Genomic DNA, 27,650 nt, shown 5'->3' on the forward strand with positions numbered 1-27,650 from the left:
GTGTGAGTATATTGATGTCTAACATAAAGGCGAGGCGACGGACGGGCCAGGACAACGGAGGCCACGAAGGAATCGACTACCAAGGGCGACGGACGACGGCAATGACGATGCGTCGACGACGACCGGGGTTCGAATTGGGGTTTCTGGGTTAGGGTTAGGGTTTCGCTCTCTAGCTCTCTGAAATTGGGAAATTGATGTATGACGCGTGGACGAATCGACTAAGGGTCTAAGGCTAAGTGGGGGATTAACGCAAAACAACGTCGTTTCTAGATATACAAAATGACGTCGTTTAATATATCGGTTGGTTCGATTTCTTCAAGTAAACGGTTGAGAAAATCGAACCGCTCAACCTCTATCCCTTTAAATTGAACCGGTCACTGCCAACTTAAATAACCGAATCGAATTGGTCGGTTCGATCGGTTGATTCTGTTAAATCGAAATAATGCACACCCCTAATTAGAGTAGATGTATAATTTAGAAGTACCATAATACTATTTAAAATTATAAAATAATAATTTACTAACTCCAAAATGGCACACCCCACGAGATGCTCTAAGGCACACAATCTCAAAAAATAGTTATATTTCTCTACTTCTTTGAATAAATCATCTCACTGTCACTCTCACTGTCCCATGACTTTCAATAAACAACACAACCGATTCAACCGATCTCAGATCTCCATAAAGAAACAATTCTAAAATAGCTTGCGCCCGTCTCCCATGGACTCTGGTCCAACCTTCGTCCTCAATCTCTGCGGTGAGAGGCGTTGCGTAGTCGAATCTACAACCGACAAGGTTAGCACTCCATCAATTTGCGATTGTGTGAAACATTGGCTTATTCTTGTGTAAAATGAAGTAGTTGCGTTAATTTGAGAAGATGGAGCGGAGTAGTGCGATTCTGCTGGTTTTTTCTTGGGTCCTAATCGCGGTTTGCAATGCCGGTACAGATTTGGAGGTAAATAACGAAGGAAATTATCATTTTGGTTTAGTTACATGGTTTGTTTAATGAATGTAATGCCTTTTTTAATTTGAGATACGCAGTTTGTTTGCTGATTTCGAGCTTTTGGTATTTAGGCAGGAGTAGATCCGGTTGTTGATTTAGGTGTAAAAAGTTCCGCAACTTTGAGAAATGACAGCAATTTGAACGAGAAAACTGGTGGGCTGAACTCGATTGTAGAGTCTAACATAGTCGACCCAGTAAAGAAGGGACAAGATCAGGTGGCTGGACAAACAGAGTATGCTCTGAGTAGTAAGGCTAGCGAGAGGAATCCAGAGGAACGAAAGGAAGGGGGGTTGAAAGAAGATCCCATTCAAGAGAAAGATAAGAATGGGTTTGTGGGGGAGGGTGGGAAGAAAGAGATATTGGGTGAAGATTCTGAATCCAAATATGTGAAGAAATTGGGCGAAGGGTCTGTGTCCAAAGACGTGAAGGAGGTTGACAAGCAAGAGAAGTTGGGTGAAGGGTTTGAATCGAAGAATTCAAAAGAAGGGGTAGAGGCTGATAAGGAAGAGAAATTGGGGAAGGTGTTGGAATCCATAGAAGTAAGGGAGGGTGAGAAGCAAGAGAGATTAGGTCAAGGTTCTGAATTCAAAGAAGTGATGGAAGATGACAAGAAAGAGAAATCAGGACAAGAGTCTGAATCCAAAGAAGTAATGAAGGGTGAGAAGAAAGAGAAATCAGGAGAAGGGTCTGAATCCAAAGAAGGAAGCAAAGAGTTGCCAGTTTCCTTTCCGTTGGGGAAGAAGGAGGGCTCCCATGGCGAAGAATGTGATGCATCTAATAGCTGCAAGGCCGAAAACAACAAACTGGTAGCATGCTTGAGAGTCCCTGGAAATGGTATGTGTTGATTCCTTCTCTTGTCAGTTTTATTTTCATTTTGTTATTTAGCATTTTCATCCTTTGTATTTTAATCATTGTCAATGGTTATGTGATTTGACATCCAGTTCATTTAATTTCCCAAATAGCAGTTTAAATGTGACTCCCAGTGTAATGCGTCACTCATCTTGTAATTATCCTTCAGCAATTTTCCAAACAAGAACAAAATATAATTCCGATTAAGTTCCTTCATCTGCTGGCAGTTCTTCCTTATCTATGAGTGGGAATGCAACAAACAGATCAAAATTAAAAACTTATTTATGTTTTGGTTGTCTGAGGTGTGAGAAGTAGATGAAAAAGGATTTGTTGAAAAAATTAGTATAAGAGCAATTTCATTTTCCTTCCCTTGACAGATCCAAGTTTCAAGTGTAGCACTAAGGGTTTTATTAGGAAAATTTTATAATATGGTAGGATTAAATTTTAAAAAATTAGCAATCTGGACAGATAGCCATTTTTCTGTTTGGGTGGACCAAATTAACTCTATGGTGTGGATTCTATGATATCCTGGAATCCCATATTAATAGTTGCTTATCATTCCACATTTAGAAAATGTTTCCTTTGAAATTTCATGCCTAAGAAAGGCTTTCCACTTGCTTTCTGTTGCTTCATTTGAATAGATGAGTTTCCATGCCCACTTCAAACTCTAGGAGTCACCTTTGTTTGGGTTTATAGACAAAAGCAGCTTTTATTTATACATTTGAATATTGTGAAAAGTTCTTTTCTTAGTGGACTATTGACAGCTTTAGGAAGATATAGTAGACTTGGAGCTAGCAAGAGTGCACAACAGTACTGCTTGTACTTAGTGGAATGAATTGTGGTAAGTTAATCCAAGTGGAAAGAGTGAGGTTAAGATTTTAGGAAAGAAAATAGCTATCTAGTCACTAAAGAAAGATGGGCTGTGGAGAAAGAGCATTTGAGTTCCAAAACACAAGAGTGAGGGCTGTTGTGTTGCCTCTTCCCAAGATGATAAAAACCTTCTATTTATAGTGGAGATATGGGTTTAAAATATCAATGTTTAGGGTATGTGAACAGTTAATTTTTTATGCTCTGGTAGAGAGGGTGAAACATGGAGGTAGGAAGTAGTGGAACTGTTATATTTGGGCTTTGGAACATAGGTGTAGAAGTAGAACATCCCACATTCTGATTGGATTATTTCTCTTGCGACTAGTTAATCTTGAGCCTTCCTGGGTGAAGGCGCTAGCAACAAAATGGCTCTTGTTGGAGAAACTCGTAAAAAGTGATAAGAAGAATCGGGAGATCATCTAGAAGCTGCTCCAGTTTAAAAATAGATAATTCCAAGAGTTTAAATGTTGTATTTTAAATTGTAGATATTGTTGTATAAGTTTGAATTTATTTCCTAAGTTTTAGGAGATAAAATTTCCTAGTTTTTAGGAAGTAGATAGTTTATATCTTCTCCTAAATTGAAGGAGAATTATTAGCAGTTAGGGTGTATATATTTCATTCGTGCCTATAGGATAATTATTCAAGCCTTTTCAACTATCTCAAGCTTGTTTCATGGTATTAGAGCCTGCTTTTCGATCCTAAAGCAGCCTCTATTCTATTTTTCCGTCCACACCTTACTTCATCAAGCAGTTTTATTTGTTTCTTTTGTCTGCATCCTATTTCGTCAATGACTGATACTCAACCTAATCCCACTCTAACTGAGGCTTTTGCCACAAGTTCTCCGATCAATCCGCCTGTTCCGCCTTCGAGTTCTGCAACAAATCTTTACAACAACTCAATTGATCATCTTCCTATATAGATTACTCACCATAAGTTGAATGGGAGTAACTTTAAAGAATGGTTTCAGTCAGTTATGCTAGTAATCAAGGGAAAAGGCAAGGCTGGTTACTCAATTGGCTCTACTCCTTCTCCATTGAGCACAATATCCACATATGGTACTTGTGAAGCTGAGAATTCCACCATAATGGCTTGGCTGATCAATTCGATGGAGCCTAGAATAGGAAGAACTTACCTATTCTATAAAACCGCAAAGAAGATATGGGATTCGGTCTAAGACATATACTCAGATTTGGAGAATTCATCTCAATGCTTTGAGGTCAGATCTGCCATTAGGACCACACAACAAGGTAATTTAAATATTACTGATTACTTTAATGTTTTGGTTGAACTTTGGCATGAGATGGATATGTTTTACACCATTAATTGAGAATGTTTTGCGAATAGTACAAAGTATAGTAAGATGATTGAGAAGGATCGGGTGTTTGATTTCCTACATGGTCTTAACCATGATTTGGATGAAGTAAGAGGTAGAATCTTGGGTACAAAACCTCTGCCTTGACTTCGAGAAGTTTTTGCTTAGGTGTGGAGGGAGGAAAGCCGAAGAAAGGTAATGCTAAATCAGCAAGGTGAGTCCCCTTTAACTCACTAAAATTCTGCTTTAGCAAGTTTTAAACAAGAAGAGAGTCAATCAAGGAATCTAGGACGGGAGAAGCAGTGGTGTGACCACTGTAAAAGGCCATATCATACCAAAGAAACATGTTGGAAAATTCATGGGAAACCGACTACTGGAAGCCAAGAGGAAGAAGGGAGAGTGGAAGGACTGCCTACATAGCTAATGTACCAAAGGAAGTAGGAAACAGTACCAGCCTTAACCTATTAGAGGAGCAAATTTAGACCTTGTACAAGTTGCTGAATCAAGGTATATCCTCTCCAAGTCCTCCTATGGCAACTACTGCTTTACAAGGTAATCCCCATTACTCTCTAAATTCCAACAAACTCTCTAAGAATACATGGATAGTCGATACGGGTGCTTCTGACCATATGGCATGTTCAACTTGTTCAATGACAAAATACACCCCTTGTGACAACCCTATAAACATTTCAATGGATGATGGTACCACTTCTCTAGCCAAAGGACATGGAACAGTTTGTATTTTTGGTTTAAAACTTAAATCAGTTTTACATGTTCCTGGTTTAAGATGTAATTTACTGTCAGTCCATAAGATTACTCAAGATATGAATTGCTGTGTGACCTTTTTTCTTTCATATTACTTATTTTAGGATCAAGTATCGGGAAGGACGATTGGTAATGCTAAAGCTAAATATGGGCTTTATTATTTGACAGATGATAGGATTTTTTCTTCTACAAATAAGGTTGTTTTGACAGCCACAACCAATGCCAAGGTTTTGTTGTGGCATAATCGTTTAGGTCACCCAAGTTTTCCTTATCTTAAATTCTTGTATTCATCAATAAAAATCAAACTTTCTCATGTGAACAGTGTACCATTGCCATACAGTCTCATTCTTCTCATCCAATTCAATCCTATAAGCTATCTAAACCATTCCATTTAGTTCATAGTGATATTTGGAGACCATCTCAAACCTCTAATATTTTTGGTTCTAAGTGGTTTATAACCTTTATTAATGAACACTCTAGGGCACGTTGGGTGTACCTTATGAGGGAAAAATCTAAAGCGTGCAACATTTTTATGAAATTTCACAAACTCATCTTAAATATGTTTCAAACTTCCATCCAAATTCTTCGTACTGATAATGGTCAAGAATATTTCTCTCATGACCTTACTAATTATCTATCCGAACATGACATTCTACATCAAAGCTCTTGTCCAAACACACCACAGCAAAATGATGTGGTGGAAAGAAAAAACTACCATCTTCTAGAAATGGCTCGAGCTATGATGTTCACCACCCATGTCCCACATTTCTATTGGGGGGAAGCAGTCCTTGCAGTTGCATATTTGATCAATAGACTTCCCTTAAAGACTCTAAAATTTTAAACCCCTCTTGTTGTCCTTTGTTCTCTCTACCCAACTGTTAGCCACTTGCATTCTCTTCCTCCAAAAATTTTTGGTTGCACTGTATATGTTCACAATAATTAGCTCGACTGTACCAAATTGGACCCCAAGGTCCTTAAATGTATCTTTATTGGGTACTCTTTCTCCCAAAAAGGTTACAAATGCTATAACCCTCTCAAAAGACAAGTCTTGGTCTCCACAAATGTCACATTCTATGAAGACCAATCATTTTACCCCTCACCAGTTTCAGTTGTTGCATCTGCATCCCTCTCGGATCCTACATCTGCATCCCTCTCGGATCCTACTCCTCCTATTTCCTTTCCTTCCCTTAATGTTCCTCTGCCCTTATGCTCTCAAGGGGGAGAATTTTTGGCCTCTTTACCTGTTACCCCTTCAAGTTCTGATAACATAAGGGCAGATCCTTCAAGCTCTTCTCTTATTTCTCCTAATCCATCTTCTCAGCCATCCTCTCAGCCAGAAACTGCAATTGAACCTCATGTTCCAACTAGGGATGGTGATTGCAACCGAAATCGTGGGGAATCGAACTGAAAACTGTTTGATTGGGTAATGGTTTGGTTTGGGAAAAAATCGAACACTATTTCAATGGGTATGGTTTGGTTATGGTTTTCACTAAATCCAAACCAAAACCAAAACCGAAACTAAATCGAATGTGTGAGTAACTGAACCAAACCAAATTGAATATACATTTATATAATATATATATATTTATTTAATATATTATATATACACATAATATATATATTGACTAATGCATTTTTTGCATTACAAATATATGAAATATTTAACATTTATAAAGTAATTAACAAATAAAAATAAAACCTAATCTTAAATTATTTTATTTTTATCAATCAAATAATTATTAATAAAAATAACTAATTAAATATTTAAAAAAAAATAAAACCTAGTGGGAGATTATGGATCAAACTAAAAATTATGGTTAAAAGCGAAATCGAATGGTTTGGTTATGATTTTTAATTTTTAAAACCAATGGGTAATGGTAGGGGTGTGTGCGGTGCGGTTTGGCTGGTTTGAACTATTTTCAGCACGCCAAACCGCTAGTGTGGTTTGACGACCAAACTAGACCGCGGTTTGGTTTGGGTGCGGCCAAACCACACCAATCCAGACCGCAAATACGGTCTGGATTGGTGCGGTTTACCACAGTTTGAAAATAACCTATTTAACATACAATCTCCAACCTGTTATAAATAAACAAAACGTGCGATAACATTGTTATAACCTATTGAACTATTTAGCAATAATTCTATCTAACATATTCAGCAATTATAACCTGTTGGCAACATCAACAACACTATTTAGCAATGAATTATAGTTGACAACCACCAATCATAACTTAAGTATTTAAAGTCCAAAATGGCAAAAACAAGTGTTATCAACTGAGCGACCAGTGGCCACACAAACAAACAAGGGTGCTCGAAATTAATCCTCATTCCAACAAGAATGTTTTTCTCTCTAGATATTAATAAAAAATTAAAAATACACTTGAGAAGTGCTATCAACTTGAGAAATACACGCAATAGTACCCATTTTAGGCTGCACTTAGCCGAATCTCTTACCAACTTGAGAAGTTCTCACTGCTCACAAGTCACAACCTATTTTAGACCCAATAACAACAAACAAACAAATACTAGATATTAATAAAAATACACACACCTACCTATTGGAGAATCGGTATTCGCTGCCAGGTACACGGAACGATCCTTGTTGGTGAGATCGGCGAACCGCTTTGGCCTGACTCCGAGCTTCGGCCCCAGCTATGTCTCGTAGTTGTAGCCGTCGGTCCTTTCCTCTACCTTGATTTGTCGTAGTCGGTGGTGGAACCGTGAGTGTGGGCTGCCGACGATAATTCGAGGACGAGGAGAAAGAGAAAGAAAAAGAGAAGACAATGGAATGGAAGGGTGCAGCAGCAGGGCGATCAGATGATTTGGATTGGGGGGAACTGGGGAAGGGTTGCGTGGGTGGGGGAGGGCCGGAGGGGGCTGTCGATTAGGGTTGCGCAAGTGGGGGAAGGGACTGCCAATTAAGGTTGTGCGGGTGGGGGAGGGTGCGCAGGAGAAGGAGGGGGCTGTCGATTGCGATTAGGGTTGCGAGTGGGGGAGGGGGCTCTATCGATTGTGAATAGGGATTAGGGTTTCGGGTGGGGGAGGGGGTTGGGCGCGCAAGGCTGGGCGTTTTTATAATATATATATTTAATTTTTTTTATTATTTTCTGGGCGGTTTGGTTTAAAACCGAACTGCCTACTGTCCAAACCGTGAACTGCGCGGTTTGGACAGCCTTCAAACCGTTTCCGACCGCCAAAAAAAAAAAAAAAACCGATCGGTTCGGTCTGGCCGATTTTCGCGGTGCATCGGTTTTTTTAAACACCCCTAGGTAATGGTTTGGTTTTGGTTTTAGTAGTTTAAGTTTGATTTGGTTATGGTTTTGGCAAAAACCGAAACCAAACCGAACCATTGCCAACCCTAGTTCCAACTCCATATTCAGCAGCTAAACATCCTCTGCAAGTGTATTCTAGATGGTCAAAGGCCCATCCTGAGGGACAGCAAAACCAATCATCATTTCCAGATGCTGGTCTATCAGAAAACAACATTGAAAATGAGTCTACCAACAGTGATAATTTGGATTGGGCTATGCCTATTGCTCTAAGGAAAGGGGTAAGATCTTGTGTCAAGTATCCTATGTCTAATCACTTGACTTATGCTAAATTATCCCCTCTGTACAAGGGATTTGTTGCAAGTATTGACAGCATTGCCGTTCCAAGGAATATTCTAGTTTATGAATTAATTCTAACCAAATTCAGATATCTCTAGAAGGAAGGTTTTATATTAGACCAAATCTCCATTGCCTTAGTCTCGGATATCCTCATGATCCAACACTCCCCCTCAAGCTGGAGAGTGTATGTCAATCATTCCCAGCTTGCATACTAAATCCTTGAACCTCTTAATTGCAAGGCTTTTAGTTAACACATCTGCCACTTGGTCCTTAGATGAAACATAGGGTATTTTGATCAAGTCTGCATCCAACTTCTCTTTAATGAAGTGCCGGTCTATTTCAACATGTTTTGTCTTGTCATGTTAAACAGGATAAGAAGAGGAGTGACTGGACCTTTGAAGTAGGGGACAAGGTCTATTTGAGAGTGAAGAGGTCTATGCAACAACCATTCACAGCTACCCCGACATCCAAGCTAAGCCCAAAGTACTTTGGGTCATATACTATCGAGGCTAAAGTGGGGAGGGTTGCCTACAAGCTCAAATTGCCACCATAGGTCCACATGCATCTTGTATTTCATGTGTCGTTGCTAAAGAAATTCATAGGACCACATACGACAATTAGTTCAGATATCCCTACGATGGATGAGGAAGAGGAGGTGCTAGTGGAGCCACATGCTATTCTGGACAAGAGGGTGATCTACCAAGGATCGTTGCCCCTAACACAAGTGCTGGTCAAGTGGTCTCACATGGATCCTCATCACACCACCTGGGAGTACCTATCGAAATTGCTTACCAAATTTCTGCTAGCTACTGGGCTCCTACAGATTCTTGAGGACAAGAATGTTTTCTAGGGGTGGGGAATGTTATGTCTTAGTGGCAGTTTTGTAATTTTTTTGCAATTATTTGTTATAATAACCGTACCCCACATGGGCCACTTGTGTAGCGGGAACTAGAACTTTCCCCATGGTTACAATATGAACTATGGGAAGGGCTTATATAAGGCCGATTGTAGGAGAATGGGATTTCTATGTTGAGTAAGAAGATCATTCCCTATTAAATTCTCTCTTTTCCCTCTTGTTTCTCTCATTTTCCCTCCCAATTCTATCTCTATCTCTCCTTCTTGATCTTTCTAAATTTCTGTTCTACAAAGTCTTATCCCCAAGACTTGACAACCAGATTCTGGGGCCGATGTTAGCAGAATGGGAACAATTGAAACTGACTGAACAAAAGATCAGCCATCTGTTTTGGTAGATGATGGAAGAGAAGGTTGCTGCCATCTGGTTCAGAAGTTTTGACATTGGAGAAGAGAGCTTTGAAATGGCAATCCTTGAGATCTACATTTTATGTTTGTAGGAAAAGTAAAAGCAATGGAACATAAGAGAAGAGGGGAAAAGGCTTTGCAGGAGAAAGTAAGAAAGGAAGAAGAGAAGAAGAATAAATCCGATAGAGAAAGTAGGGATTGGATGAAGAGAACAGTGGCCAGTTATTGTAAGTTCTTGGGGACTAGAACTCTCTCAAGGAGTGGGGAATTATCACAACTCCAAGGATTCTCAAGAATAAAGTAGTCATTATGTATTATATGTAATTCTTTTGGTTGTACTCTTCTGTTTTAGTTGTTAGTACCTTCAATTATAAAGCCTATAAATAGGCTTGATTAGTTAGAGAATGACTATAGATGAATGATAATTGAAATCTTGTTTCTCTCTCAAGTATGATATGATGTTTTGCCTTTGATATAGTTCTGATGATGAAAAACAATTGTATTTTGATGATGAAATTATTAATGATTATTATCTTGATGCACTAAATTAAATGAACTCATATTATTTCCCCAAAGTTTTTCATATTAGTTCTCAAGTTTCAAAGATGTTTGGTCAAAGCATTTTTCAATATATATGTGTTGTTTATGATTTAAGAGATTGGAAAAATAAAGTATTAAATTTCTATTAAATCTCAAAATATTGGAAAATGAAGTTAAAGGTAAATTTGTAGCATTTGTCGACTAAGCGGCCATGATCTATCGACTAACAGAATCAATGTATTGGTTCTGTCGACAGAAGGCTTCAATCTGTCAACTAAGTCTTGAAATTGGCTTGAATCTATCAACTAACCATTTTCTTCTATCGACAGTTTGTGTCTCTGACAGCTTCCAACGACTAGTTTGTCTTCTCCAACGACTATATTTTTGAATGGGCTTGAGATGCATTATAAATAGAAGATAGATGGATGACTCAAGGCATGCAAGAGAGTCCATTACAAGCATACAAGTGTTTATTCTTCAAGAGCTTCATTGTTTTATTCATTTTTCTCTCAAAGGTTTTACATTCATTTTGTATCACTTGTTTTACAAGCCTTGTGATTTTTGAGAGATCTTGTAATCTAAGAGTTTCATCTCTTAGAATCTGTTTTCTGTATTACTTCTTATATTTCCTTGCTTGTAAGCTAGAGTGCAAGTAGGAGGTTTGTAATTTCCTAGTCATGGACTAGAGGGCCTATTTGGATCAAGTAGGAGGTTTTAGTGAATTGGTTTAAAATCCTTAGTGAGAGCTAAGGTAGTGGATTAGACTTGGTTTAAGTCGAACCACTATAAATCATTTGTGTCTTTTATCTTTCTTGCTTTATATATTCTTTAAGCTTTGCATTTGTTATTTTATATGATTTATGTTTTAAATCACTAAAATATCTTTTGGAACAAAAAGATTTCAAGTTCTATCATCAAGTTTTAAATCACCCAATCCACCCCCCCCCCCCCCCCCCCCCCCCCTCTTGGGTTCTTGCCATAGTATTTCAAAACCCAACATGATCTCTCTTGTTTCTCTCTTATTCTCTTTCTTGGTTCTATTCCAATGCATTTCTCCCTTTATTCTTCTTGTTATTTCCCTCCCCTTCAGTCTATTTTCCCCTCCATTTATGTTATATATCCCTCGGTTCCTTCCAGATTTCCTATTCAAACCCTAGCTAAACCCTAGGATCCTGACATAAGATTAAATTTTTGTTTCCTTCTTCATGGTTTGAAACTGTTATATACATGAAATTATTTGTTAAGTGGTTGGTGTAGTTAGATACACATAATAAATAAGGGCAATAATTATCTTTGTCAGTGTATAAAGTGATTGAATATATTATTTAATCAACTTAAGTAATGTGGTTTTTATAGTTAATACTTGTATGACATTGCTAGTTTTGTAATTAGGGTTTATTTTTGATGACTCGTTTAAAACGTGTAATTAGGGATTATCAGTCATTGTTTCTGAAATGAAAGTAAACCATTATTGTAATTTTAGTGAAATTTGACATGTTTGATTGTTTTGCATCGTAGATACATACTCAGAGTGCTTCACCATTGTCATGCATCATATTGGAAAGCATGCCACAATAAGGTATAGAGGAGGGAAAGTTGATTTTTTTTTTTTTTTTTTGTGTTGATAAATTGTTGATATTTGAAATTCGAAGAATGGTTAAGGAGTGTGGTATCATTGGGAAAGTAGAAACCTTTTGGTAAAAGCCAAACAAAATACACAGTGAGGGTTTGTTTAAATTAGCATCTGATAGTGATTGTTTGGATATGAGATTTTGTGCAGATAGTTTGAAAAATATACATGTGTATGTCAAAAGCATTAATGACATGGCTGAGGCTTGCAACAGTGGTAGCAAGAGTAATGTGAATATGAGGGAGATGCAATTCCAGTTGGGGAAAGGTGATGGTTTGAGGGAGAAGGTTAGTTTCAGTTCTAGAAGGTTGGAGGGATTGATGGAAGTGAATGTGATGGTTTGAGGGAAAAGGTTAGTTTTAGTTCTAGAAGGTTGGAGGGATTGATGGAAGTGAATGTGAGTGAGACTGGCACAGTGGAAAAGAGGCAGAGAACTAAAGTGAGGGAAGCATTTGTGACTGTGGGCAATAGAAAAAGAACAGGGGGGGAGGGAAGTGAATGTGGAAAAGATGGTAGCAGTGGGTGATAAGGCTTGTCATCAAGGTAGTAAATTGAAAGGGAAATATAAAATTCCTGAAGAAGAAATAGAACATGAGGATGAGGGAGAGGATGACAGTGATGCAGATGAGGAGGATGAGGGAGAGGATGACAGTGATACAGATGAGGAGGATGAGGATTATATTAATCCAGAGACGAAGTTTAATGACAGTGATTATGACGTAGAAGATGGGGATGATCTCTTTGATGTGGATAAAGGAATTGAGAGGGATGTTTTGAGGAGAGAACCTAGAGTGCAGGTTATTATTGACAGAGTTATTGGAAATGTTGAGTGTGATTCCAATGACTTCGATTTTGCCCCTTCTAATGAACTTCACAGTGTGACAAAGAGTGACAGTGAGGGTGAGGAGATGATGAAATCTAGGGGTTAGATACCCTGAATTTGTTGATTCAAGGGATATGGCAGATCCTGCATTGAAGGTTGGTATGATGTTTAAATCCTTGTATGAATTCAAAGAAGCTTGCAGGAGTTGGGCTATTAAGAACATATGGCAAATCAAGTTCAAACCAAATGACAAAAAAAGATGCAAGGCAAAGTAGTAAGGGCTATGGGTGGTGTATTTGGTGTGATGTAATGGTAAGAGACCCTCGTACATTTCAAATCAATTCAGATAAATTTGAGCACAGTTGCACAAATGAGCACACCATAAGACAAGTGACATCTAAATGGTTGGCAGAGACATACCTAGAGATGTTTAGAGCTGATCATGCCTAGAACCTAATAGGTTCATAAAATGTGTAGCAGAACAACACAACATTGAAGTTACCATAACTAAGACATGGAGAGCAAGGAAAATAGCTGCCAGATTGATAGATGGGGATGGTGAAAAGGAGCAGTTTGCAAAGATGCAAACTACAAAAAGGAGATTTTGAGAACCAATACTGATAGCAGTGTGGTGTTTCTACCAGATGAAAATGATGAGACAGTTTTTGTTGAAGTATACATATGTCTTGGTCCTTTGATTCATGCATTTAAAGCTGGATATAGAAGACTAATTAGGGTGGATGGATGTTTCCTCAAGGGTATGTATGGGGGTGAGTTCCTAGTAGTAGTTGGAATTGATGCTAATGATTGCATCGTCCCAATAGCTTGGGCAGTGGTGAGGAAGGAGAACAAGAAAAATTGGGTGTGGTTTCTAACAAACATTGGGGTGAATTTTGAGGTCTTTAAGAATTCAATGAAGTGGACTTTCGTGTCCGAAAGGCAAAAGGTAATATCCTACACTTAATTCAAGCACAATTCATATTATTTGCATATTGTTAAATGCAAGAATAGTTTTAATTGCTGGTTCCATTGGTTTCCAGGGGTTGATTCCAGCCTTTGATCAAGTGTAAGAGGTACTGCATGAGGCACATCTATACAAATTTTAGAAAAAATTGGAAAGGAAATGAGCTGAAAGACATTTTATGTGATTGTGCAAGGTCAAGCTAGGTCTAGAGCTTCACCAAATGCATGGGGAAAGTCGATAAGAAGTCATATAAGACATATTAGTATCTAAATGCAATTCCACCTCAGCATTGGACAAGGTCACATTTTCAAACTCATTGTAAATGTGATTTGCTCTTGAATAACATTTGTGAATGCTTCAACAATTACATCTTAGAAGCTAGGGATAAGGGCATTATCCCATGTTTAGAAATCATTAGATGTAAGTTGATGAAAAGGTTGTGGAAAAAGAGGGATGCCATGAAAAAAGTACCTGGACCATTATGTCTCAAAGTACCAAAAAAAAAAAAAAAAATTTAGAGAAAATTAAGGTGCCGACCTTCATTTACATGTCCACTTGGTTTGGAAGAAGTAAATGTCACGAGAGGAGCTGTAGCTGTAGGAGATGGGATCTCACAGGAATCCCATGTGAGCATGCAGTCAATGCATTGTTCATAAATCAAGAGAAGCCAGAAGATTATGTGGATAAATTTTACACTATTAAGACTTGAATATTTACACCACTTATATCAATCCAATAAATGAGTTTGGAAATGTGACCTTGTCTAAGGTTGAGGTGGAATTGCATTCAGATACTGATATGCCTCATGTGACTTCTTATCCACTTTCCCCATGCATTTGGTGAACCTCTGGACATAGCTTGACTTTGCACAATCCCATAACATGTCTTTTAGTTTTTTTCCTTTCCAATTTTTTCTAAAATTTGTATAGATGTGCCTCACGCAGTACCTCTTCTTTGATGCAGGGGATACTTGATCAAAGGCTAGAATCAACCCCTGGAAACCAATAGAACCAGCAATTAAAATATTCTCACATTTAACAATATGCAAATAATATGAATTGTACTCGAATTAAGTGTAGGATATTACCTTTTGTCTTTCGGACATGAAAGTCCACTTCACTGGATTCTTAAAGACCTCAAAATTCACCCCAAATGTTTGTTAGAAACCACACCCAATTTTTCTTGTTCTCCTTCCTCACCATTGCCCAAACTAGTGGGATGATGCAATCATTAGCATCAATTCCAACTGCTACTAGGAATTGACCCCCATGCATACCCTTGAGGAGCCATCCATCCACCCTAATTAGTCTTCTATATCCAACTTTAAATGCATGAATCAAAAGATCAAGACATATGTATACTCCAGCAAAAACTGTCTCATCATCTTCATCTGGTAGAAACACCACACTGCTTCTTCATTTGTATCACTGTCATTTTCTCTCTCATCCTCATGTTCTGCTTCTTCTTTAGAAATTTTATTTTTCCCTTTCAATTTATTGCCTTGACGACAAGCCTCATCATCCACCGCTACCATCTTTTCCACATTCACTTCCCTCCCCCCAGTTCTTTTTCTACTGCCCACAGTTACAGATGCTTCCCTCACTTTAGTTTTTTGCCTCTTTTCCACTATGCCAGTCTCACTCACATTCACCTTCATCAATCCCTCCAACCTTCTAGAACTAAAACTAAGCTTTTCCCCTCAAACCATCACCTTTCCCCAACTGGAATTGCATCTCCCTCACATTCACATTACTCTTGCTACCACTGTTGCAAGCCTCAGCCATGTCATCAATGCTTTTGACATGCACATGCATCTTTTTCAGACTATCCACATTGAATCCCATATCCAAACAATCACTATTAGATGCTAATTTATACAAACTCTCACTGTATATGATGTTTGGCTTTTGCCAAAAGGTTTATGCTTTCCCAATGATACCACACTTCTTAACCATTCTTTGAATTTCTATTATCGATAGTTTATCAACATAACAAAAGTCAAAAAAATCAACTTTCCCTCTGCTATGCCCCCTTGTGGCATGCTTTCCACTATGGTGCATGACAATGGTGAAATACTCTGAGAATGTATCTATGATGCAAAACAATCAAACATGTCAAATTTCACTCAAATTACAATAATGGTGTACTTTCATTTCAAAAACAATGACCGATAATCCTTAATTACATGTTTTAAACCAGTCATCAAAAATAAACCCTGATTACAAAACTGACAATGTCATACACGTATTATTAATTATAAAAATCACATTACTTAAGTTGATTAAATAATATATTGAATCACTTTATACACTGACAAAAGGTAGTTACTTACTGCCCTTATTTATTATGTGTATCTAACTACACCAACCATTCAACAAACAATTTCAAACCATGAAGAAGGAAACAAAAATTTAATCTTACCATATTTTGGTTCCACTCCCCCTAGATCTCTGCATAGCCAATCCATCACTAATGTTGCAGTTACTATCGCTTTCTTCTTTGCCCTATTTTGATTTGCAATTTGCTTCAATATAAACCCTAGCTTTACTTTTGCACTAATTTCTTGACTTTCGAAACTAAAATTTGAAGGTGCACTCTACTTCTTAATTCCCGTGCCTCTCAAACCTCTGTTCACTCTTAAAAATTTTGGGTTTGAAGTGAGGGAGAGGGAAAGAAGAGAGGGAATTGCAATTGTAAGAGAGGGATTCTCTTGCCATTTCCTTGTGCGGATTAAAGAGTTAGGGTTTCTGGTGTTAGAGATAGATGATGAGAGTGAAGTGGATTATGAGATCTAAGAAGAAAAATGGGTTAGAGGCAGGAAATAGGCTACCGAAATCAAAGTGAGTTGGGTTTGAATTGAGAGGAATTGCAATTGGAAGAGAGGGATAGAAGAGAATGAGAGAAAAGAGGGAATCAAATTGAGAGCAGAAGGGAAAAGAGGAGAGAGAGAGATGGGCTAACATGGAAACAATAGGAGAGGCGGTCCCACTTGCCACGTGGCGACCTTCTATTTGCTCTCAATGCATGGTCAACATGTGGGCCACCTCTAGGCTTGTGATTAGGATTAAGGAAGGCCACTTTAGCACCATGTCATCAACTCTTACGAGGTATTCGACAGAAAATTCTAAATGAGACCACATTGTGAAGAAAATCAAATATTAGTGATTCACCTGCAAGAAATTGAAGGTTAGTGACTAAATTAGAAATAAGTACAAAGTTTAATGACCTTGGGTGTCTTTTACCCAATTACTGCTTTATGAATATACACTGAAATGCTGGACTTTCAGATAAAATAAAAGTATATATGTTCTATCGTAATAATGTATTTAGTAACTTCAGCACTGTTTACCTCTTGTGAATACCTCCACTGTGTACCTTTTGAATTTTGAATTTGTGTCTATGTCTATGTTACATGAACTCGGGTACGGGTGTTGGATGCGAGTATGTACCCAGAGGTCGAATGTGTCAATTTTATGAATTTTAAGGTATAGGGATATGTGTAAATGTAGGATGAGGGTACTGGAATATAGCATAGAGAATAATAAATTTTTCTACCTTACCCTTACACATACAAATCGTTTTTATTTTTTTGTTCTATAACTAAAAATTAAGGGTATGTTCCTCTACATGTAAGATAAAATAGTTGCCCATAGCAAGGCAATTTGGGTGATCTCACACAAACATATATTTTAAAAAACTAAAGCATATTAACATAAATAATAAATCAAAATAAATTGTTAATTTTTATTATTTTAAATTAAAAATAAATTAAATATATAAAAAACAAGATAACACAGACTTGAAAAACAAAGAGTCTGGCACATACTCATACTAGTACTAGCACCAGTATTATGTCATGTCGATACTGATATAATGCTTGAAAATGCAAAGTCCTATGTAACATAGGTCTACATTGCATCATGAAAACCTTGTTTGGCACTCTGTCTATGTTCAGCACTTTGTGAAAGATTTGTTGCACCATGACATTTGAATTTACCTTTTGTTGGATGCTTTGTTTCACTTCCAGTATTGTTGATTTTATCTTTTATATTATTAATTTTACTCTTAACACTAGCCCTCACATATGGCCAGAGTTCATTGCTTAACTAGTCTAAACACGTGCAACAAATAAAATATTGGGTTAGTGGTGAGGTTTAAACTTAGGACTTTTTCCTACTCTACTACTATGTTGAATTATTAACCACCATATCATCTAAAACCTTAAAACTATTAAATAGAGAGTTTTATCTTTTATATTATTAGTTTTAGTCTCAACAACTATCACAAAGCATAGTCAATTTTACATATTTTTGCATTGTGCTCTTTATCCTTTTCCACTAATGTGGACAATGTCAAATTGTTTTCAAACTTCACTCCTCACTATATATCATTCTATATATCATTTTAGGAGGAGAGCAGGAAGGTTAAAGAGATGATCTATTATGGCGGGACAGTTATGAATGATGACTATAGATGTGATAACTCAAATATATATATATTCAAATATTTTTTAAAAGACAAAAATTGCACAAAATAATGCAGTTAATAATTTTTGGAGAGGGTGAACAATTAAGAACTGAAATGTTCACAAAAGTAATATTTGAATGTTAGAAGTTAAACAATAATTGAAGTTTTGGAAGTTCAGAGAGAATAAAAAACAACACTAAGAGGTAAGAGCACTTACAACAGAATTGAGATTGAGAGAGAATGAGAGATTCGCTTGCAAAGTGTTCACATTTTGAAAAGGAAGCCCTTTCATATGTTGATGCAAATAGAAATAGGAAAATAGTAGAAGCAACAAAGATTCAGTGTTGAAGCAATAGGACAACAAATAACACACTTCTACAACTTAATTACAACCTCATAACCAGCAAGGATAACCCAATCCAAGCTCTAGAGAACCATTATCTTAAGGCAAAAAGAGAGGATACTTTAAACCAATGCAAATCTGACCCAAATACTTGAATATAACATTGTTTCAAGCCTGGAACAGAGCAGTAATGATAGCTTCTTGCTAGTGCGTAGTGCCTATGGCTGCAGTGGAGTGACCAGTAGGTGTTTTGAGGTTGAATCCTCAAAACCCAAGCCTCCAAGTCTTCAAAATCCTAGCTGGTTTGGAGCTGAAATTCTTTGTAGAGAATTCCTCTCTTGAATAAAAGCTTAAAAGTGCTATAAAGTGGTTGGGAACAGCTATTTATAGCTGTCCTGAAGCTTCCAAGAGAAGGGAACTCCTACTTTACAAATAACCCTCCTGGAAGCCACTAATCTTCTAGGAACCTCAACAAAAAATTGCTCTTACAATGACCGCCCAAAATTACAGAAAGGACCCCGGAACAAACTTACACCAAAGTACACTCCAAAAGTTAAAATTACCAAAATACCCCCAACACCCAATTAAAAAAAAAAAAAAAACACTTGAAAAATGAAAATTATATACAGGCTTCCATCAATATACCCCATTTTATGGCCTGTAAGAAGACTTTTGATTCTTACCAAATCTCTTCTTTCATGAGGTAGTCAAACTGCATAACATACCAAAAACTCATCTTTGATTGGGACATGAAGTTTCTTAGCCATTTTTAGAGGAAATTGTGGAAAATATTGGCAACAAGATTGTGGTATAGCAGTGCTCATCATATGCAAATGGATGGACAAACTGAAGTAATAACTAGGAGCTTAGGAATTTATTCTGTTGCCTTGCAAAAGACAACATTCGACGATGGGATCTAGCCTTAACACAATCTGAATTTGCTTATATGAACACTTTTAACAAGGTTGCTGGGTGGAGTGCTTTCCAATTCGTTTATGGAGCAAATCAAAATTAGATTGTTGATCTCATGGATGTCTCCAATCTGCCTGGATGATGCAGTTGCTTAACCAACATTACAAGGCAGTAGCAGATCAACATAAGAGATATAAGGAGTATCAAGTAGGTGATTGAGTCATGGTTTTCCTTCAAAAGAAAGGTTTCCAGAAAAAACCTATGAGGAGTTAAAGAGTACAAGGATTGGGCCATGCAAAATGCTACACAAGTTTGATGAAAATGCGTATGAAGTTGAACTTCCCCAGGACCTTGATATATCAACAATTTTTAATGTGGTAGACTTGTATCCTTCCATGGCAATCTACAAGTTCAAATATAAGGATCCAGGCTGTTATACATGTATGAGAGGTGAGGACTAAAGCTAGAAAATATTTTAGAGATCTGGTAAAATGGGCTGGCAAACCTAATTATGAAAATTCTTTTTTTTTTTTTTTTCTGTAAGTAAAAAATTCATGGATTAGTTAAGAGGATTTTGTGAAGATTAACCTTAAAATGTGTCAGGCATCCAAGTTGGCAACTCACTTTGAGGCAAGTTCTTTCTGAGAAAGGGGGAAGGATGCAAAACTGTACATAATTTTCATTTTTCATGTGTTTTTTTTCTAATTAGGTGTTAGGGATATTTTGGTGTAAGTTTTGTGGGCTTTTTTGTAATTTTAGGGAGCCAGCAGCTATTTTGTTGGGGTTCTTAGAAGCTTTTAGTGGCTTCTAGGAGAGGTTATTTGCAAAATAGGAGTTGGCTTCTCTTGGAAGCTTCAGGGCTGGATTAAATAGAGGTTCTCTGCAACCTTATAACATTGTTTAGCTTTATTCAATAGAGGAATTCTTTGCAGAGAGTTTCAGCGCTCTCTCTCTCTCTCTCTCTATATATATATATATATATATATATACACACACACGCACACACACACATATATAGGTTCTCTAGACCTTGGATTGGGTTATCCTTGCATCATATGTGGACTCCAACTTTGGCCTGTTGAATAGCCTTGCACGCACAAGCTGCAAGCCACTAGGCTCAGGTATAGTAGCACAGGCCAAGGGTTGTTACGGGCTGTGCTGTGGCCCACTGGCATTTATAGTCTTGTGGACCTCATAGACTTCGGCTTAGCATGGTTCAGTACTCTAGATTAGGATGGCCAATTTGACACCTCTAGGGTTGGTCAGTCAATGGAACAAATGAGGTGGTGACAGCAGCACATGACAACTGACTTGTAACAAAGATTCTGATGAAGACAGGGTGATGTTGGTGATGGTGTATAGGCTTGACTATTGTTCCAATGGTGCTTGGGGGCTCTTTCACCTATGATTATTATGTTATTCTCCTATTCTGCATTTTTTTTGGCTGTGACTGAAGCAGGATTCAGAGTTCTGCTTGGCCAGGGAAGGTGTGAACAGAGAGGAGATTAGGGTAGAAGTTGGTCTCCATGGCTAGAACACAGGTTATCTGGCTGTGAACAGAAAGGAGATAAGGTATGAATATAGGTTTTGGTGCTTAGAGACAAGGTTGCTATTTTGTACCAATTGATGTAGGACAAGGCTGAGAAGAAATCTCAAGTCTTAAAACATTAGTGAGAACAAATCTCAAAACCCTCAAAACACTGAGAACAAATACCTTTCTATTCAGTAGTAGCCTTTTCTAGAAATTCCAAATACCAAATCCCTAGATTTAAATTTTCCATCAACTTGTGGTTCACTATTGCGCACTGTATATTTCTCAATTGCCATTGAAATTTTCCCTTTACAAGGTTATTTTCATTTGATACTAAATTATGAATGTTGATTTGTGTCCTAGAATCTCCAGATTTATCACTTTTGATTCAGAACAAGGGAAATAGCCCTCTCAGTGTTACAATTTCTGCTCCTGATTTTGTTCAGCTAGAGGAAACCAAAGTTCAACTCCAAGAAAAGAAAGACAAGAAGGTATTGCATAAACAACAGTACAGAATAATTAGAAGTATGATGAAAGAACTCTTGTTGCTTATTTGCTAGACTAAATTTGCAGTCCATCCTGGTTACTTTAAAAGCCCGAGTTACTTACTCTTGGAGGACTCTCATCCATAGATGCAAACTATTATGTTCCTTGAATCTAGCTGCATTTACTTTTTGTTTTCGGGAGATGTCATCTAGTGTGATGGATATAATTTATTAAGTTGTACTGTACATGTCTTTATTTATTTACATTCTAAACTGACCCATTTTAGTAAAAATAGCACATGGACATAAATGTGTAGGCTTGTGGATAAGAGTGTGCATGTCCAAACTGGTCAAAAATGCCACAACTAGGTAGGTTATATTGATGGATGCAAAAAAAGATATTTGTAACATATAGATGACCTTTTGTTATGTGGATATTCTATTTGCGTATTTATGTAACTAGAATCCACATGTATCATCATCGGTGTATGTTGGTGCTGTATACTTTTTATGTAAAATTGCTGTAATTGATGCCAAAACCTTGTCCATGGCAGGGAGGCCAATTTTGAATGAACTGAGATAACATGCCATCAATCTTTGAGTTTTCTGCTTGAGGAATTTTAATTTAGAGAAAGAGCATAACAGATGGTTCTGTTAATCAAAGAAGAGTCCTTTTTCATTACCTGAAAGAATACAATAGGCAGACATATATATACAACTCTAGGTTTCCTAAAATAGATCCTTTAGAACCTAAAATCAAGCTGGTGCTGATTCTGTGAATATTCTAGATATTCACTTCCTATATTTACAACAAATATATACTTTCTATATTTACAGCACTCCCCTCCAAGCTGGGGCATAGATGTTAATCATGCCCAGCTTGTTACAAATGTAATCAATCCAAAACATACCAACCATTAGGGTTGCAAATGAGCCGAGTCATTTGGACTCAGCTCGGTATTCGGTTCTAAAAAAGCTCGTTCGAGTTCATTCATTAAGGTAAAGAAGCCGAACTTGAGCCTAACTTTGAAATTCAATTTGTAAATGAGCTTAGTAAAGCTCGACTCATTAGCTTGCGAGTTGACTCAATTAGAGGCTCATGAGTAGACCCGATTAGAAGTTCACGAATAGATATAATAATATATGTATGTATAATATATTAGATAAATATGAATTCTAAACAAACTATATATTGAGGCATAACCCATATAGAAGTCTAGAATTCATATAGCCGACCCTACATAGTGGGATAAAGGCTAGATATGTTGTTGTTGTTGTAAATATATTATTTAATATTCATACATATATATACATATTATTATTACATACATATCATATCATCACTTTTCCTCTTCCCCCCCCCTCCCCCCAAGAAACCCATTTTCTCTACTCTCTCTTTCCCCAAGAAATCCTTTTCCTCTCCCTCTCTCCTCTCTTTTTCCCTTTCCTTCTCATTACTCTTCTTCTCCAGCATCCATTTTCTTGTTCCTCTTCCATTTGCCGCCTTCCTCTCGCCTCCTCGCCTCTCACTGCCGACCACCGCTACATAGGGGTGCAAATGAGCCAAGCCATTCGGGCTCGGCTCGATGTTCAACTCGATAAAAGTTCGTTCGAGTTCGTTTGTTAAGGTAAACGAGACAAGTTTGAGCCTAATTTTGAAACTCGATTTGTAAACGAGCTGAGGTTGAGCTCAGTAAAGTTCGGCTCGTTAGCTCGAATAGAGGCTCATAAGTTGGCTCGATTATAGGCTCGTGAGCTGTCTCGAATAGAGGCTCATGAGCTAACTTGCTTATAGGCTCTTGAGCACCTTGTTAGTTAATATTGGTAAAAATTATTAATTTTTATATTTTTATATATAAGATAAAATCATTGAGATTCTTCTGCCACATGAAATAAAACAAGGTATGTGATTCTTGGAAGCTTTTGATGTGTTGGTATTTTGTAGGTTGATATATGTGATTTGATATATAATTATGATTATTGATTAATATTATAATTTCAAATTGCAGGTTGATATTTGGAGCAGCTAATTTGAAGTTGAATTGAAAATATCTTAGTTGTGCCGTAATTTTGATTCTGTTTGTATTTTGAAAATAACTAAACAAGTAATTTGATTATTTTTTTGTACGGTAAATGATATTATGTTTATTGTAATTTGTGAAATTATTATTACTTAATTATCATATCGATGTTATATTTGTTGATTATCAGGTTGGGTTTATTTAGGTGTATTTGTTGATTATCATATTAATATTTGTTTTTATTATATATTAGTTTATTAGGTTTTTTTAAATAAAACTTTGATAAATTCTAGCCCAAGCACAGGTTGGGGCTTGCTCGAGCTTGAGCCTGTGAAAAAATTTGTCGAACTAAGCGGAGTTAAGCGAAGCTCGGCTCGGCTCATTTACACCCCTACCACTACATCCTCCATCTCTGCCACTTGTTGCCATCGCCACACAACCTCCTCTTCTTTTAGTGGCGGCGAACCTAAGCTCTTCTTGTCAACCGAATTGATGAGCCAAGCCCGAGCTCGGTTCATGTTAACCGAGCTTAAGCTCGAGCTTGAGTTCAAGTATGCCAAGCCAGAGCCGAGCTTACCGAAGCTCGGCTCAGCTTGGCTCGATTGCAACCCTACCAGCCATGGTCGAAATCTTATTCTATATATCAAAATATTGGTAATTTCTAGTAATATATTTACTGGACCAGTATATTTTCCATGCATAGAACTAGTTCATCCTTCCATCTCTTTCCTTTTCTTCTTGCTCTAGAATCCCCTAGTTTGGGGTTTAGCTTATGAACTAATTTAGGTGTGTTTGAGAGCAGAAATAATAATATAAAAGATAAAATTAACCTTCTATGTAATAGTTTAAACTTTTAGATGAAATGGTGATTAACAATTCAACATAGTATTGGAGTAGACAAAGATCTTGAGTTCAAACATCACCACTAACACAATATTTAAATTGTTACACTTGTTTGGACTAGTTATGCAATGAAGTTTAACCACACATGAGGAGATGTGTTGAGAGAAAAAATAATAATATAAAAAATAAAGTTAACTGTCTATCTAACAGTTTAAGCTTTTATATAAGATGATGATTAACAATTCAACAAAGTGCTTGCACATATTGCATGCACAAATGTTGTTCAAGACTTCTTGATTGCTTCATGCATTGCATTTTGATATTTCCTATGTATGCCTGACAGGAAATCAAAACCCCCAAATTTTATTCAATACTAGGAACTTTCCATTCTTACCTACTCCAATGTAGTTTACTTCATATAACATTAAGATAACTTTTGCCAGCTACCAAGCTCATTAACTTGTTTAGATGGTCGCAAACATGTCATCTAGTCCACTACTAGGCAACAGACATTTCATTTTTGTTAAAGAATGATCTAAATTTCATTTGAGTTAAAGAAAAATTTAGTTCATTTGCCTATTTACATAGTTCAACAAGGCCCTTGATGCCTTCATGATTTTGCCTCATATGCCTTATGTGGTTTTGTAGAGTTGTTTTTGCTGTGGTTGGATTTCTTTTTTAGTTTTATTTCCTGTTTTATGGCACAAGAAAAGATAAAATTAGAGATGAGATTGTCTATAATATGGTTGAAGTGGCATCTATAGAAGTTAAGATTTATGAAATGCATTAAGATAGTTTGGACATATAAAAAATACCAATAGACACATTGCAAGGAGAGTGGATTGAAGGAAGAAGTTTGTAGCGAAAGAGGTAGAGCCAAATTAAAGAAAACTTAATGGGAAACTTGTATGCATGATACGGGATATTATGACCTTATGAAAAAAATATGATTATAATACAAATGATTAGTGAGTTAGAATTCATATAACTGACCCTAACTAGTGGGATTTAAGACTTAGTGTTGTTGTGTGGGCACATGTTGGAGGGAAAAAAGAAATTATTGAGTTACAAATTGAAGGCTTATTGTTCATCAGAAGACACACATACTTATGTAAACTGTTGAATTCATGGTCCTTCCATTGGGATAAATGTTACCAAATAGTATAAGTAGAACCACTAAACATCTATGAACAATTTCAGTCCAATAGGCTTTTTTATTGACATTTGATCTTTACCAATGTGCACGTATTACATTCCTGTCCTTTTTCTCTTAATATATAATAATCTTGATTGGCCATTCATAAGGGAGAATCATCTTTGACCTAAGATGTGAAGCATAAAGCAGGTGAAAGTCTCAATCGGGAAAGGTGGAACTGACAGCTTGATTGTTCTAACGGCGGGAAATGGTAACTGCAGTCTTGGTTTTCAGGATCTTATTCCGCTTGATCAAAGGAAGGAAATTGACTACAGCAGCAAGTTTAACTTCATCAGCCTTGTTAAGAGAACCCATTTGATTGCATTGATTGTTTTTGCCGCTGGACTGATAACAGCATCAGCTTGGATATGCATCAGCTTCCAGAGAAGAAGGTATTTCACTGGCAAAAGCGCAAAGTACCAAAGGCTAGACATGGAGTTGCCGGTTTCAAGTGGGGTTAAAGCGGAATCAGTCTTTAAAGACGGGTGGGACAACAGTTGGGATGACAATTGGGATGATGAAGAGGCACCCCAGACGCCCCCACTGCCCGTGACTCCAAGCGTCTCGTCCAAAGGCCTCTCCTCCAGACGACTTAGCAAGGAAGGGTGGAAAGATTAGCTACTGCCTATAGGTTAGAAGTCATCAATTACTATGAAGCAAAGAGCAAGGACAAAGAAAACAGAGATACCCGCCCTCCTGTAAAAGGTGCATGCTTTGGAACTGGGTTTTGAGGTTTTGCATCTGTTGACATGATAGTGGCTTTTTCTACAAGTTTTTTGTGGTAATGTTCGCTTCTGTGAGAGATTTTTCTAATCCAATGTGTAAAAGCATGTAATTGATGTGAATGTACCATAGCTGAAGTTTTTTTTTTTACTTTTTATTTTGAAAGGATCACTGGGCCTGCTCACTCTTAGGCACTCTGGGAGATGTAAATGTTGGAGATGGTATCTTTTATCTTTCTCTGGCATGAAAGAAAGCCAAAGAAAAGCAGTGTGGACATGGTCTTTTATTCTTTATTATTGCTAATTTGTATTAATGTTGTTATTGGGACAAGTATGCGACTTTAGCATGTTTCTTTTGCATGGAATTATAGTGATCATAATTGGTTATATAAATTTATATTTATTAAAAATAAAATAAAATCTTATCTTAAAAGGAAAAGCAGGGTGTTCACGGTCTAGAGATAAACTTTTAACCTAAACTAAGTTGATTTCATTTGATTATGCCCATCTCCTAGAGATAGGAGAGTTGGAAGAAGAATAGGGTTCCATGGGTGGCAAATAATGGGAGAAGCGAAAAAGAGGAGGAAAGAAGATACTCTGTAACAAGAAAAAAGATAAGAGATGAAAAGGAGAATGCTTCTCTAATAAGTAAAAGGTGGCAATAAAGGAGTAAGTAGGAAGGGGGGTGGAGTGGTAAAGCTTTTAAAAACCTAGTAAATGACACAGCCTATCACTTGGACATTAATGGCACATCTTTTTTCAACTACTCTAGCTGCAGGATGCAAAATCCACCTCAAAAGAAACAAAAGAAAATGGATTGGCAAAAACAAGTGTTCTTATTGTTCAAAGGAAAGATTGTTCAGTGGTCCAAGGCCTAGAGACTCTTAAAGAAGCTTTCAGATGAGAGCCCCAAAATCGTAACGAATAGGAGGGAGGTTAAGTTTTGGATTTTGCTCCATTGCATTTTGAAGTGTATATTAAAAGCCCCCCTTGGGGAGCCCTCCCCAAGTTAGCGACACGGGTGGCTGACCTTTGAAATTTTTGTTAATCTTAAATAAACCTAATTTCATTTAATTTCAAGATATTTTTTAAACAAAAATATTATCGATACATCATTGTATAAACCTTAGACTACACAATGATGTACTAATATCTAAAATACTCTCACCTAAGATGGTGAGACATAATAAAGCGAGAGATATTTATATTATTTATGTGACTTGTGTAGCGCAAGATGTACATAAATGATGTACAAATAATATGATCCATCTCTAAATAGATCCTTCTCCACTCTAGAGGCCCAAAACTCTGACTCATTTGACGTTATATTAACCACTTGAACTCGCTCCTCCCACAATTTATTCAACTCCTAGTCAGTCTCGTGTCTACATTGTGCCCTCTTGCTTTCTATTAGGTCTGATCGTGCACCCACCCACGACATTTCATGAAAAGCTATTTGAACCTTTCTTTTCCTTGTAGCCAAGGTGTTTGTTTGGCCCCGCCGATAGTTT

The 27,650-nt window shown here is 37.1% G+C and overlaps 1 protein-coding gene across 7 annotated transcripts; it reads left to right on the forward strand.

Moving 5' to 3' along the window:
• Nucleotides 1-610: 610 nt before the first annotated feature.
• On the forward strand, nt 611-26,486 carry LOC127813055 (uncharacterized). 7 transcript variants are annotated; one of them, XM_052353768.1, is made up of 5 exons: nt 611-794; nt 877-954; nt 1,074-1,836; nt 21,237-21,364; nt 25,565-26,486. In XM_052353768.1, the coding sequence occupies exons 1-5, from the start codon at nt 720-722 to the stop codon at nt 26,033-26,035; spliced, it is 1,515 nt and encodes a 504-aa protein (XP_052209728.1). In that variant the 5' UTR covers nt 611-719; the 3' UTR covers nt 26,036-26,486. The 7 variants fall into 7 exon arrangements, with proteins under 7 accessions (XP_052209728.1, XP_052209734.1, XP_052209730.1 ...); XM_052353774.1 differs by having other exon boundaries at nt 25,652-26,486; XM_052353770.1 differs by having other exon boundaries at nt 21,246-21,364.
• The last annotated feature ends 1,164 nt before the right edge of the window (nt 26,487-27,650 follow it).

The sequence above is a fragment of the Diospyros lotus genome, chromosome 11 (assembly GCF_014633365.1).
Source record: "Diospyros lotus cultivar Yz01 chromosome 11, ASM1463336v1, whole genome shotgun sequence".
NCBI lineage: Eukaryota > Viridiplantae > Streptophyta > Magnoliopsida > Ericales > Ebenaceae > Diospyros > Diospyros lotus.